This window comes from Manihot esculenta, chromosome 18 (genome assembly GCF_001659605.2).
Source record: "Manihot esculenta cultivar AM560-2 chromosome 18, M.esculenta_v8, whole genome shotgun sequence".
Classification (NCBI taxonomy): domain Eukaryota; kingdom Viridiplantae; phylum Streptophyta; class Magnoliopsida; order Malpighiales; family Euphorbiaceae; genus Manihot; species Manihot esculenta.
The window spans coordinates 1,578,216-1,593,631 of record NC_035178.2 but is presented as its reverse complement, the minus strand read 5'-3'; the positions used below and the strand labels follow the sequence as shown (position 1 = coordinate 1,593,631).

The 15,416-nt window shown below is 35.8% G+C and overlaps 1 protein-coding gene and 1 long non-coding RNA gene across 3 annotated transcripts; both read right to left on the bottom strand.

Annotated features, from left to right (window-relative positions):
* Nucleotides 1–5,732: 5,732 nt before the first annotated feature.
* On the bottom strand, nt 5,733–10,312 carry LOC110606664 (ATP sulfurylase 2). 2 transcript variants are annotated; one of them, XM_021745581.2, is made up of 6 exons: nt 10,028–10,312; nt 9,281–9,894; nt 8,306–8,711; nt 7,870–8,130; nt 7,029–7,115; nt 5,733–6,442 (listed from the first exon to the last, which is right to left on the bottom strand). In XM_021745581.2, exons 2-6 carry the CDS (start codon nt 9,841–9,843, stop codon nt 6,305–6,307), a joined length of 1,455 nt encoding a protein of 484 aa, XP_021601273.2. In that variant the 5' UTR covers nt 9,844–9,894; nt 10,028–10,312; the 3' UTR covers nt 5,733–6,304. The 2 variants fall into 2 exon arrangements, with proteins under 2 accessions (XP_021601273.2, XP_043809471.1); XM_043953536.1 differs by having other exon boundaries at nt 9,281–10,311.
* A 532-nt stretch (nt 10,313–10,844) lies between these two features.
* Nucleotides 10,845–11,660, bottom strand: LOC110607088. The gene is made up of 3 exons (XR_002486615.2): nt 11,525–11,660; nt 11,117–11,239; nt 10,845–11,015 (listed from the first exon to the last, which is right to left on the bottom strand). It is a non-coding gene; the product is annotated as an uncharacterized LOC110607088 (long non-coding RNA).
* Between the last annotated feature and the right edge of the window lie 3,756 nt (nt 11,661–15,416).

The window sequence follows — 15,416 nt, the reverse complement described above, 5'->3', positions numbered from 1 at the left end:
GGGTAAGGCCAGGCCTTAAAGAATGACGCAAGCCCAATACCCACCAGACCTTTCTCAAAACCAACAAGCTCCACACAGCGTGCCCCAGTCCAGCAAGGTGAAGCAGACCGGACAGGTCACACGCGCGGGTCCATCTAAAGGGAGCCTAACCAAGTGACGTGACAGGAAGTAGGGGAGTAGGCCCAGTCATCTCGTAACCCTGTCCGCATGCACGCCGGAGAGAATTAAATGGCCGCTTGGCAGGGAGAGGAGCCCTGACACATCCGTACGTACGGAGCTGAGTGACATAAACAGCTAGCATTGTAGCAGAGAGGCAGATATACATGACGAGCAGACAAGAGAAGGGGTCTTCTTCTTCTTTTGGCTTCTTCCTGGGCTCCATATATTTTTTACTTTATTTTTTCTCTGCAACTCTTGCCTATTCATACTACACTAGTTCATGAACCTGACTTGAAGTCGGAGGATCTCCACCGAGGACATCCCCGGTAGACCCCTGACCATCTTTCTTTATTTTGTAGGTCCTTTCATCAAATCGAATATTGAGAGACCCATATGATGGAGTAAAAAGAAAACCAAATCTATCATGGAGTAAGAGAATAACCAGATTTATCAATTGGCGCCGTCTGTGGGGACGAAAGAGATTTTTATTATCTCTAAAGTTTCTAAATTCACCCATTGAGATCCACATGAAGGTATGAAAGTTTATACAAAAATGAAGCTGGAGGTTTACAATAACCCAGCTGAAAAGAAAGATTCATTATGTTCAGGAATAATTTGATAGTCTTTTAGATAGTTTATTTTAATATTTATTGAATTTTATTACTACTAACTTTCTCTTTGAAATCTAGTGAAGTGAAATTTCAGATCGAAATATTTATCTATGAATATAAAATTTTAATATTTTCTATAAGAAGGAAAAAAAAGTGATGTATATATTTGTTGAAATTGTGAGGTCGGCCTTATATATGTTGTAAAGGTTAGATGGGCAGGTCGGCTATAGGATCCCAAGTTAGTAAATTAGAGAGAAAATTAATAAGTAAAAAACAAAAAAAAAAAGAAAAAAGGATCTGCGAGAAAAAAAATAAAGCAGGTTGGGTAGATTGGATAGCTCTCTGACTGGACAACAAATAGGCGAGGTCGGATTGCACAATAAATGATGAAAAATAGATTGGCGGAAGAGCTCAGGTGAAAAGACTCCAACTGTTCAAAATTGCTTCTTGCAATGTATACTTATTATTTTGCTTTAGAATTTCAAGACTGCCTTTAGTTACTGGCAATTGTTTTTGATTAATTATTACTGAATACAAATGATTTCATAGATTATTAAAAGACATGCTTTGCATGTAAATAATAATGCTAAATTTAATTAAAGTATACTTCTCTAAGTTTAGATATCTTGATAATTGCTTACATAACATTAAAATTCAAGTATTGTCATGAAAATTTTATTATTAATGTTAGCACAGATATCCCTAAGAAAAAGATCATGTATTTTATAGATTGAGAAATCTTGGAGAAATTTACACATGCAAAATATTATTTATTAAATCTCTAAATTGCATGAGTTAATATTGTTAGTTAGACCTAATATTTACATTCATCTGAAATATGAAACTAAGTGCCATGTGCGACATATTATTTATTGATGAATATTATTGAATTAATAACGAGCATTCTCGTTATATACGCTCTGTGAAAACTCTTATTTTGCAGAAAAAATTTTGAATCTTAAGTAAAAACCTCAGTGAGGTAGGTGACCGGTCTCGGAAAATGACCCCCGGCACCACAAAACCGGCTGAGATGATGAAGCGACAGTAAGGCCAAAGAGCTTGAATCTTGCGCAAGACCTCAGTGAGGTAGGTGACCGCTCTCGGAAAATGACCCTCGGCACCACAAAACCGGCTGAGATGACGAAGCGACAGTAAGGCCAAAGAGTCTGAATCTTGCGCAAGACCTCAGTGAGGTAGGTGACCGGCCTCGAAAAATGGCCCCCGGCACCACAAAATCGGCTGAGATGATGAAGCGACAGTAAGGCCAAAGAGCCTGAATCTTGTGCAAGACCTCAGTGAGGTAGGTGTCGGAAAATGACCCCGGCACCACAAAACCGGCTGAGATGATGAAGCGATAGTAAGGTTAAAGAGCCTGAATCTTGCGCAAGACCTCAGTGAGGTAGGTGACCGGTCTCGAAAAATGACCCTCGGCACCACAAAACCGGCTGAGATGACGAAGCGACAATAAGGCCAAAAAGCCTGAATCTTGCGCAAGACCACAGTGAGGTAGGTGACCAGTCTCGAAAAATAACCCCCGGCACCACAAAACCGGCTGAGATGATGAAGCGACAATAAGACCAAAGAGCCTGAATCTTGTGCAAGATCTCAGTGAGGTAGGTGATCGGTCTCAAAACATGACTGTCGGCACCACAAAACCGGCTGGGGAGCGAACACCAACATAGAAAAACAACATCAATAAAGGCCACGAGCCTCCAAGAGGAAAGGCAAAGGCCTGACTCCAACCTCGTATAAAAAAGCTTGAACAGCGCAAAAACAACATGCAAGAACACAATTCCAACCTCACATAAAAAGATTGGGGCACTGGACCATAAATTGAAAGTTAAAATCTGACCCCCCGAAAGAGCTCGGGTCACAAGGTAAAGAGACTTCGATCTCACACAACATCCAAAAGTGCTAAAGTGCCATGCTGACCTCAAGAGGGTGCTGGAACAAAAATAAAAAGTTTTTAGATCCAACCTCTCAAAAGAGCTCGGATCACAGGATAATAAGACTTCGATCTCGCAAAACAACCAGCGTATAAAGAAATTAAATTAAGGCACCCGAACGCCTGTATCATGTGACAATGCGGCCTACTAAAGGTCAATTCAAGGCTCACGAAGCCAAAACGCCAAAGCGCCATGCCGATCTCAAGAAAATAAGCTCGGTATTGGTAAAGCCAATAGGTAGACCAAATTAAGGCAAAGTGAATCCTAAGCAAAATGCATATCAAGATAGAGAAACAAACAAAGGACCAGGGGTAATCATAGGAGGCATTAACCTTGAGAATTGACCGCTGGCACTAAATCAGCTCGGCTAGCATAGAGAAAGGTCTATGCAGCAAAGAGCTCGCAAAACGCTTGAGGGAAGACAACCCGGAAAGCACTCGGGAGCAAAAAATCCAAACAACCGAGACATACTCGAGAACCAAATACTCAGATGAAAAGTCAAGGGGACAGGAGCAATGTAAGATGCCAAATGAACCATTTTAAATGATCGGATGGGGCAGTGAAAAGTCTTGACTCATTGGATACAAAAGAATCGAACCCCAGCATGGTCAAACCCAAAACAGATAGTCCAACCTCTTTGACCCGAGGTCGATCTCCCCAAAAGCCCACAGGGCCAGACATACCTCCTTGCTGAGCCTTATGTCCGTACTGGCGAGACTATAAGCCTATAAAAGAAAAGTTAAAGCTGAACAAACGAGCAGTCAGGCTGAAACACAGTCTGTGTAAGGCTAGATAAGAAAGCAAGAAATTAAGTCCGACTTCACAAAAGAGCTCGAGGCACCAAAGTAAAGAAAGCGAAATCCCGAACTCTCGAGCTCGTAGCACAAGCAACATCACAAGCTATAGGCATAAAAGCCTAAAAAAAGAATAAAAATCCGAGCTCCAGAACTCGCAGTACAGACGGACTCACAATAAGTAAACAACCAAGCCGAAAAAACCTAAGTATAGAAGAAACAACAGAGAGCCGAGCTCCCTATGTGAAAAGGCCCACAAATGCGGAACGCATAAAAGGATAAACGAAAATGAAGGGCCATACTCACAGCTCGGATTAACTCATAGTAAACAAACACTTAGTAAAGATGACATAGGAAGAGGAAAACGACAAAAGGCCGAGCTCCCTATCCCAGTGGAGCACACAGCTCAGTCCGCACTAACTATTAGAAGGTTACATCAAGAAGGACAAGGTGTCTGAGCTCATAACAAAAACAAGATTTAAAATTGTCTAATGCAGGGCACTCATACAAACAAGACATTTCTCTAAGCATTATATATCTGAGCTCGCAGCACTGACGAGGTCATGAGCCAAAGATAGAAATGCCCTCATGAAAACAAGAAAAACTCGCAAGTTAGAAGTTTAGCCAGACGCCGAGCTTTTAGCTCGGATAAGTTCCATTGACAAAGTCTCAGTAGAGACAGCCTGGTCTATCAATTAAGTTAAGTGAGTTGAAATTTGCTAAGTGGGCATCTAGCTTAAGGCTTTTATGATTAAGTCAAGTTAGGTTAGAAGAAATTCACAACTCAGATGAAGAAAATGGATTAAGTCTTAAAGGGTTTAAGCAAATTGGCAAAGCCAGAAGGTAGTTTGAGTAAAAATAATAATGAGGCACAGGCAGAGGCGAAATATCATTCATCACCGAACACACATCTCGAGATCGCCATACATTCAAACATCAAAGTAAAGAGACAAAGAAATAAAAAGGCAAGGAAAAGATGTTCTGACAAGAGCCGTTCTAAGGCAGCGCGGTCATATCGGGGCCTAGGGATTTACCTCCTCATCACTCATAGAATAACTGTTGAGGAGGTAAATGGGCATTTGATGACCACTAGGCTTCCTGTACCTGGGGGCCAGGCCAGGCCTTAAAGAAGGAGCAGGCCCAAGGCCCACCAAGCCCAAGGCCCACTAGGCATTTCTCAAAGCTAACCAACCCCACGTAGCGTGCCCCAGCCCAACAAGGTGAAGCAGGCCGGATAGGTCACACGCGTGGGTCCATCTAAAGGGAGCCTAACTAAGTGACGTGACAGAAAGTAGGGGAGTAGACCCAATCATCTCGCAGCCCTACCTGCATGCGCGCCGGAGAGAATTAAATGGCGGCTTGACAGGGAAAAGAGCCCTGACACATCCGTACGTACGGAGCTGAGTGACATAGACAGCTAGCATTGTAGCAGAGAGACAGATATACATGACGAGCAGACAAGAGAAGGGGTCTTCTTCTTCTTTTGGCTTCTTCCTGGGCTCCATATATCTTTTACTTTATTTTTTCTCTCCAACTCTTGTCTATTCATACTATACTAGTTCATGAACCTGACTTGAATGTCGGAGGGTCTCCACCGGGGGCATCCCCGGTAGACCCCTGACCATCTTTCTTTATTTTGTAGGTCCTTTCATTAAATCGAATATTGAGAGATCCATATGATGGATCTATATGATGGAGCAAGAAGAAAACCAGATCTATTATGGAATAAGAGAATAACCAGATTTATCAGTAAGTAATTTCGGTAGACTTCGATTTTAAAAGATTTTGAGTTGAATTAAAATCTGATTTTATAAATTGAGGTCATATAATTTTGTTTGGTTTATATAATGTACGCAACACTATTTTTTAAAATTAAACTATTAGTTGTAATTTAATGTGAAGAAACGGAACCTTAGTCTTTGGTCTGCATATACACAACTGTATTGCAAAAGAATGGGTGTTTGGGGGAGGGTCCAGGCCAGCTGGGGGTAGCTTAATTTGGCGGTGGGTTGACGAGATATAAAGGGGACGTGATTAACGAGGTGAGAATGGAGAATGCTTGCATATAGAGATGGGATTCAGGACAACATTGCATTATGGGTTAAATGTGCTAACAAACCACAGAACAACCAACTATACAAATTGATTTCTCAACACGTTTCAACTGCTCTTTTTAATTCTAATCATAGCCCAGCTGAAAAAAGGGAAGCCGAACAAAAGAATTCAACTTAAATGAGATCAGCAACTATTCAGTCCCATTCCCATAATATTATAGAATGATTATTACATTTGTCGTTTGGCCTAGCCCACAAATTTAACATGGCAGGTGGTAAATCTTGAAGCTCAAATTAAACATGCTAGTTGGACTACAAGCCCAAAGAGCCTGATTGCCGACAATACAGCTCAACTTCTTTGAGAAAAGGCATACACAGAACCCTCGTATGCCAGCCATACAGCCCAAGCTTCAGAGGATGACATCAACTACACCTTCAACCTACGCAAAAGCAGAACAAGAGGAGGAATTGGAAAACCACTCTATCTGTTACATATTTGGCACCACAGGTCCACACAAATAATTGTCTGAAAGAATAACAAAAATTTAATTTTTTACATCAATAGCAAGCACTCAGGAACAACCTAAGTTACAAAATGAACCCCAACTTCTGAGGGTCAAAAGAAAGCTCTCTCAGTTTTGCTACAACTAATTTATGTAGTGTTCCACCAAATCCTACAGAAACTCCTTTTTCTCTTCTTTGAGCAATTTTGCTTGTAATTCTTGCAGTAAGTCGCATGTCTAAGTGGATAAAACAGCTGGCTTCTGTGGTGCCTCCTCGACCTGAAAACTTTCATAGTATTGGACAAGCACTTTCCAACCACCAGGACACATGAAACCATCTGGAGGATTTTCACCATTTCTCGCGTAAGTTCGCATCTGCAAGAAAACCATAAGACCAATAAGATACAAGATTTTCAGCATTTGCTATAATTCATTGAAAAACTTTCAGAGTGCATGGGAGGATACTTCAACATCTTGCCCACCAACTGCATGAATTGCAACCATGTCATAGCCGCACAATAGAAAAGCAGAAGTAACCAAGAATGCCACATTACCCTAGACTAAAAGGAAAAACATTATTTTCCAGTTTAAGTCTTTTCCTTGATTTCCTGAAACAATGGGGGAAGGGTCTTGGCGGCTTGCTATAGTATATGACAATTTTTTCCTATTTGTTGTCCTTTTTTTTGCCTTTATTTGTCCTACTATTGTTATTATAATTATTTAACTTTTTGTTGAGAAATACATCCTAGTAAACTGCACAAATGCGCTAGCACTATAAATCCAGCATTTCTGGTTAGCTCTTAGCCAATGGTATAACTAGGGATATTGTGACCCAAACAGCCAATTAAGGAAATAAATGTTTATGCAAGAAGTTTTAACTATTCAAGGATATGATGTTGCCTAATGACCCCATGCAGAACAGAGAGCTTGAATTAACTGAGAAATCAGATATTGCATATACCTTGGTACCAGAGATGAAGAGGAAATCCTGAGAACGAGATGGGTCAAAAAATGCCATCTTCTTTGCCACTGTGTCATATGCTGCCACCTAAACAATAGAAAGAAGAAAGATTATTCCATGACTTCGGTAGGGAAAATATTGAAAGGAGAATTGCATGAACCATTTATTTAAAAACACCATAAGTCCAGATATTATGCCACATAACTTATCTGAATAAAACACAAAACAATCTCCCAGAACAGAATATAATAACTGCCAAAGTGATGCGAGATGGATAAAAGTGAACATGAATAGTAAAGATGGCATAGAAAATACAATCTAGCATGTTGCGTTGTCTTGTAAAAGCATCCACTGACTCTTTAATGTTTGGGGAACCAGTTCTTTTCCATTATGTCCTCAAAATATTTGATTTTACCCTCTGAATAATCCAAATTTCAATAGTTATAGAAGTTTTAATCAAGCTTATCGATGTGTTCTACATCAGTTCTGCAACATTTTATACTTATTCCAGTATCCAGACAATAAAAAAACATTGTAAATTTCAAACAAATCACCACTCTCATTAATCTCAAGAGAGGTCATTGATGCTTCAATTTCACATAATGACTGATCATCTATCTTGAGCTATTCATTACTATAGCATCACTTACCTAGCCAATCATCTCTAATATGATGTTCTTAGGTTATGGCTGGTCTAGAATATGTTATAAGATTAGCCAATGCATTATAATCAGATTACAAGATTGATTTTATTTCAATTTCCAGCCTTTGTGAAATATAAGTATAATAAGTGAACTAAAAAAGAGCTTCAACAGTTGAGACAAGAAACTCATATACCCACCCTAAAAGGCAAAATATTTAACTTCTCCAAGCCGGGAGCCATGCTCAACACCTTCTTTCCATGATCAGGGTCATACAAATCTCTATTCTCTGTTGGGTGACCCATACCAGCAGGATCACGACCTACTATGTAAAAATTAGCACCTGCATTTATTCGTGCCTTGGCATGCCACTGGACTTCAGTTGGACCCGCATAGTGCATAGGTGACGGAAATATAGACACAATGGTAGTCTTAGGGTCAAGAATACCATCTTCTAGCACCTGTTTTGAAAACAAAAATCCATAAACACCATAAAACTGGAAATAGATCATTTTAAAGAAATGAAAAACAAAAGGGATAGATATCAATTTTCCTAGGGTGAGAACATATTTATTTACAACATAGGCATCAAGCCATTTTAATCAAAAGCTAAGTAGAGGAAACTGATGAAATAACCTTGCTATGCTGTTCCATCCGTACATCCAAAGGCACATCATCAGCCTTTGTGAAACCTCCCAAAGGATGAAGCAGTAGAATTGGATTCTTGTAGCCCATATCCAAAAGTCGCCTGCGAGTGTCATTCATCAATAAGGCATGCCCATTATGCACAGGGTTCCTCAACTGAAATGCAAAAACTGCATCAGCTTGACGCCTATCAAATTCCTTCCGAAGTTGTTGGGGAGAGAGCCTATAATGATCAAGCCCATCATTGTATTTTATAGGCTTTATTACTTCTAAATCTCCACCTATAAGCCAGTTTCCGGCCGGAGTAATGCACTTCTCAACATAGGGCAATCCTGGGGCAGTTGTACCCCAGGTTCTTGCTATTCTTTCCTCTTTGTTATGCTTGTATATCTCAATACTGCAATAGAAAAGACAACTTTAGGGCATATCCTTTGGCTAAGAAAACAAAAATCATGTATTAGGTAACGTTGAGTCAGGTAAACAACAAGAATCCAATTTTAATATTAAAAAGTAGGTCATGGAAAACTACATAAGGACAAGCAATTAACTTTCATAGATCAAAATAAGCTGTGGAATGTCAAATTCATCTGCCGAGGAACCCGCCTAAACCAATTTGGTTTTCATTATGAAGTTACTACCAATCTATCAGTTGCATTGCTTAGTTTGACTACGCATTTGGGAACTGGTCTTTGATTCCAAAAGCTTCCCCTAGCATTCTTTTGCAGCTCAAAAAACAAAAATATGTGCTACTCCCAAAGCGAAAACTACAAATGTGCATCTGATTTGACTTCCATAGAGATTATTTAAGTAACACAGATAAGGTTGGCTACTGCCCCTTCCACGTTCTATTAGACAAATATAAAATTTACGCTATTGCGTAATTTGTTTGTACTCTATTAACTTTTAAATAGAACAATGCAGCACCTGCACTATAAAAGTAAGCATAGAGAGATTTATGGGGCTAACCTTCGAAGAATGCCAATTAAATCTCCATCAGGAGCAACCAACACAACATTCTTCGACGACCCAATCCTGTCTTTCGTCTCATCATCAATAGCCAAAACAATGGGAAGCGACATATTAACCACAGACCCATCCGCCATTCTCAATGAATTAAAATGCAGACTCTGCAGGTACTCATTTTCCCTCATGAACCCTCTCAACGGACTCGTCCATCCCTCGCTAATCACGTGAACCCACTCAACATCGATCTTTGTCAGCCTCACCTTAGGCATTGACCCAGCTTCTAAAGTTTTGGCTCCTCTCTCGCTCTCAGGCACCACCAGGTCCACCAGAGCCCCACCATCCGGTTCGATCAGCGAGCTCTTGACCAAAGGAATGGAGGACTCAACTGGGTTGGAAGAATCTCGCATTTTGGCTTTGTTATACACGAAATGAATCAACGGGTTACAGTGGTAAATGTGTTTTGGTCGAATTCTGGTGCTGTAACTTGTGAATTTGGTCTTGTGGTTTGTATGGAGATTGAGGGTATTGCAGGGAGTGATGTGTAGTCTGATTGTTAGAGACATGATCGTGAGTAGTTCTGAGAAGAGCTAAAATTTTGGGAAGAGGTTCTGCTTCTGCAAACAATGAGAAGAGATCCGTTTAATTTGGGAAGGTCCAATTTGGCGACTAAATTTGGGGGTAGACATTTTGGTAGGCGTTGAAGAAAAGCAGAGAACAGAGACATCCGCACACCACACATTTGCTTACCCTTTGAAGCTTGTGGACGGAAGTTGGCTGCTGGTCTGCATTTGTGTTGGGGACCAAACTCTCGGGAAGAATGGTCCAAATTAGACCGAAAGCAACTGGCGAATCTCTTCGCTAATTTTTCCCCAACAAACAATCAGTGCAGTAGAGGCTTTATGCTTCCACTTCGCTTTTGGTTTGTGCTTGTGCCTGGAGCATGTGTGCAATGAATCTGGTTGGAACTTTGGGACCATGCAACTTATAGCCGACGATAAGTGTCCAAGCCTCCGTTTTTTTCAAGAAAATAACTTTTATTTAAAAAATATTTTTTATGTAAAAAATATTTTTAAATGATATAATTTATTTTTTATTATTTAATTTTAATTTAAAAAATAAAATTTATTAATAAATGTATACACAGAAATTATAATAAATATTTAAAGACATCAAAAATAACTTTTTTTAAAAAAAATATTTTTTAATTAAAAAAATATTTTTTATTAATTAAATTTACTAAATATATTAAATATTAAAAAATATAAAAAAAATGAAGCTTTAATTCTTATAAAATTAAAATCTATTCACTCCTATTATATTACTTATTTAAAGAATTCAATAATGTAGTCTTTTCCGGTTAAAATGAATATTTTAAACTAAATAAATAGAAAGAATTAAATTTCAAATTTTATACTCCTGCCGACTAAGCTGCTATGATTTTTTTTTAACAATGCATAATACATATTGCATTTTAAACCAAATCCAATAAATTATATATAAGATATTTTAGCAAATGTATTTAATAAAATAAAAAATAGAAAAAAAATCAATAAAAAAACTAAAATAAATCAAATCAAACAGATAATTGAATCATATTTAATCGAACCACTCAAAAATCAAAACGAAAAAACACAATAAATCTAGAATCCACCGCTTTACAGACTCCATCAAAACTGAAAATACTGCCACCGCGTCAATGAAGTCACCGATCAAACTCCATTTCTCCTTGTCGCCACTAATTCATCACCGCAAATGATTATGTATTTAGACACAAAAAAAACACAAGTAAATATAATCAAACTAAAGAGATTAGGGAAAAACGACCACTCAACAGACCACAAGAGGAGAGGATGTGGCAGAGCTCAACCAGACACGGTATACAGGAGCGGATATAATGGCTCTGTCTCCAAATATCACATCAACACAACACAGTACTCTCTCCAGCAACTAATCAAAATCCTTGACAACACAACAACAAATCAAGCAGAATCCCTCAACATGCAAACTTGAATCTAAAGGGAAAATGAAGAATCTAAGGAAAACAACAAAGGATGAAAGAAAAATAAAAAGAAGCTGCTCTAACGATAAGAGAAAACCATCATTGGAAAGCTTCTCAAAAGAAAAGAAAAGAAAACAAATCATTTCTCTGCTCAAAAAACAGAGAAAGGGATAATGAAAACAAAGAAAGAACTCATAAATAAACCCTTTCAAACGAGCATAGAGACGATGGTAAAGTAGCAAAACCTGCAAATTTGTTGCTGCGACTTCTTTTTCCCAAATGCTCACAATTTCCTTTTCCCTCTCCCTTTCTCTCACCAAGCTGCCATGCTTGACTCATCACTAGATATTCAAAGAGTAAAATAATACAGACCATATTATTAATAAAAAATAGTAATGCTTTATAATAAGGACTGATTTTTAAATGTTTTAAATCTAATTATTAAATAATTTGTTTTTCAAAAATACATGTTGATGTGTAGGTTTTACTTATAAATTAAACTATAATTTAATATATGTTTTATTTTGAAAAAAAAAAGAATTTTTTACAAAATGATACAATGTATTAATTTTTAAAAAAATTTAAATTAAAAAAAAATCATGGATGATAATTATAAGAAAAAAAATGGGCTTGTTTTATGAGCTTGAAAGCCTTCCGTTGAAATCAATGGACTGCGTAATGCTTGCCCAATGGGCATCGGAAGGCAAAATCCACAATCCACAATCCACATCATTTATGCTTTTTTAAGTGGGAAGTTATGTCCCCCCAAAAAACACAAACTGCGTTTTTCATTTTATTTTTTAAAAACTTATCAATTACTGCAAAACATAAAAAATAAAAGAATGCGATCAAATAGACTATCTCATAGAGCCTGATAAAGAATGAGATGTTTGAGTCAGAACATGAACAACTCCATTCGTAAATCTCCTAACACGCTAATAATTTATAAATTTAAATTTAAATATTATTAAAATTTTGTAAGGTATTATCACTTATTTACATATTTAAATTAATAGGCTCTTTAGAGGTCCATTTGGAGCCGCCGAGAACTTGGTCGAGGTCGGCGTCTTACCAAGAGCAGAAGCCTTTGAGGCTACGAGAGCCCCCGGCAGCAAGCGTCAAGGCCCGGGCAGAAGCAGGGGCATGAGTCCGGCTCGCAGAAGCAAGGACGACAACCTGAAAGACTTCCTGGGTCACGCCACGGACTTGCTAGCCTTGAAGGCTTTCAGCGTGGCCTTCATGCTTTCTCTAGACAAGTTGAAAACCTTCGGCAATTTAAGGATGTCCATGGGCGAAGCAGAAGCTGAAAAAGAAAAAACAACACAAGTCAGAACTCAGAGTAATAGAAAAAATAAAACTAAAAAGGAAAGAACAAGAAAATAATCATTGACGATACCAGCTTTACGGCAGTCCTGGAGGTTAGATATGAACATGCACTTCTCAACGTCATACTTTTTCCGTACAGAGGTCATTCGAAAAAAGCAGATCTGATCCACTAGGAATAGCCGAGGAGTCTACCAAGCCCGCTGAAACTGGGTTGGGAAGAACAATCCTCTCATTGCAAAGAAAAGCCCTAATCCTATAGATGGAGATATCGATAATCCTATAGATGGAGATATCGATATACTCGCTGGAGAAGAAATTGAGAAGGGAAGACCTTGGAGCAGAGATTGCAAAGGCAAGAGAGAATGGGTTGTCGGGAGCAAAGCAAGAAGAAAAGTCGAGAATACGAATTTGAAATGGGTAAAGGCGAAGAAAATATGTTTTGATGAGAGTTTTCCTAGGGCCGCGTTGTCATAATTGAGACTTCGGGATTTACCCCCTCATTAATCATGGAATAACTAATGAGCAGTCTCGGCCTCATCAAAGAAAGACCCAACTCATTGACGTGATGGGAGAGTAGGAGAACGGCCCAACTATGCCACGAACCTATTAGCACGAGCGCCAGAGGAGAATTAAATGGCCGCCCGACGATGGTGAAAAAATAGGTACATCCGTACGTACGATTCTGTATGATAGCATGATACTAACAGGTGACACTATAATATAATGGCGGTTATGCGTCACTAAAAGACAAGAAAATAAAAAAATAAAAGAGAAAAGTGTGAACTATTCAGGTTAAACTCACTCACATAGAGAAAACCCTACCTTCTTCTAGATCTTAGAACATCACTAGCGATTTTCTCATCACGCCTATGCGATTTTCTTTTCTTTTTTTTTTTCTTTTATGTTCTATTTCTGTTTTATTATTAATAGCAAGATGTAATTAGATACTAGGGATGAAAAAAAAGGCATACATGGAGTTATAAAACAAAATGCCCAGAACACAGATTTAAAATAATTACCCATATGAGTCTTTTAAAGATTCTGTGAATAAAATTCTTTTTGGCTGGATTGTAGCAAACCGCGAGCCATCCTCTTGGATATAATCTTTTAGATCTTCATGTGAATCTCAATGAGTAAGTTTGAGGATTTCAGAGACAGTAAAATCTCATTCGTCCCTACAGATGGGGCCACTTATTAGGTTGTTTTCCTCTTGTTCCATCATATGGTCTTTCAATACTCGATTTGAGAAAGGGATCTACAAAATGAAAAAAGATAGTTAAAAGTCTAGATGCTTTTGGTGGAATCTATGACCTAGAGTAATATGGATAGGTAAGATCTATGAATTAGAGTAATATGGATAGATAAAATTTATGAATTAAAATAATATGAATAGATAAGAGATGCGAATGAAGAAGAAATCTCTTTAAAGAAAAAGTCCCTTTTAAAAAAAAAACTCAGACTTTTTACCGATTTAAGGTTAAAAATTAAAAAAATTATCAATTGAGAACAAAATATTGGTGAATTTATCTCAAATGCTTTTTATAAAGACGCTTTTTTTTTTTGAAAAAAAATTGTGGCCTGACGCCACTCCATGATTTATTTTTTTTATTTTTTAATTATTAATATATTATAATAAAATATTTATATTATATTAATTTAAAAATATTATTTATATTATATTTTTATAATAATAAATATTTTTTTATAATTTTAATATAATAATAGTTAATAGATTTTATCATTAATTTTTAAATAAAAAATTATTGGTATTATATAATTTTAGAGTTATAAAATTAATATTATATTGTAATTAAATGTATAAAAATAATTTGATTACGATTAAATGTATAAAAATAATTCAATCGTATCGTATATATTTATTTAATAATAAATTTTTTTATTATTTTAATAAATTAATATAATAATACTGTAATTAAATATTATCAGTAATCTTATACACATTTAATCACATAATAATATTATTTAATAATTATTTAAAATACTAAAATCAGTTAAAAATAGTTATTATATTTTGTAAAAATATTTTTAATATATAAGAGTATTATTATTAATTATACATAAAAATATTTAGAATTATAATATCATCCTAACGTATACAAAATTTTTTCACTCAATTAATTATTTAATTTATTTATTTTTTCTTTATAATAAATTATAAACAATCCAATAATCACATAAAATGTTTAAACTTATTAAAATGTTTAAATTTATTATATTATTTTACTATTAAATGTTATATAAAATACTAAATTATTTATAATTTATCAAAAAGAAATAAATAAATTAATTTAACTATAGAATAAATTAATTAAATTTATTATTTTTAATGAATTATAAACAATAGAGTGTTTACGTATAATATTTAATTATAACATAATTTTATTCTATAATTTTATATTTTATTATTAATATTTAAATTAAAAATATTATTGACCCTATATAATTTTAGTGTTATAAAATTAATATTATTCTGTAGTTATTTACAGTGCTATTTAATTAATATTATTTTATGATTATGTACGGGTGTATAATAACAATAAAATAAAAAATAAATTTAATTTTTATAATTTTAAACATTTATATTAATTAATTAATTAATTCAATATTATTTACATGTATTTAATAACAGATAAATAAATTTATAATTAGTATTATTTAATTATAATATTATTATAATAATATATTAAAATTAATAAAATATATTATAAAAAAATTTATTATTGAAAAATATTATAAAAATAAAATTATTAAATTAATATAATATAAAATAATATATTAATTAATTTATAT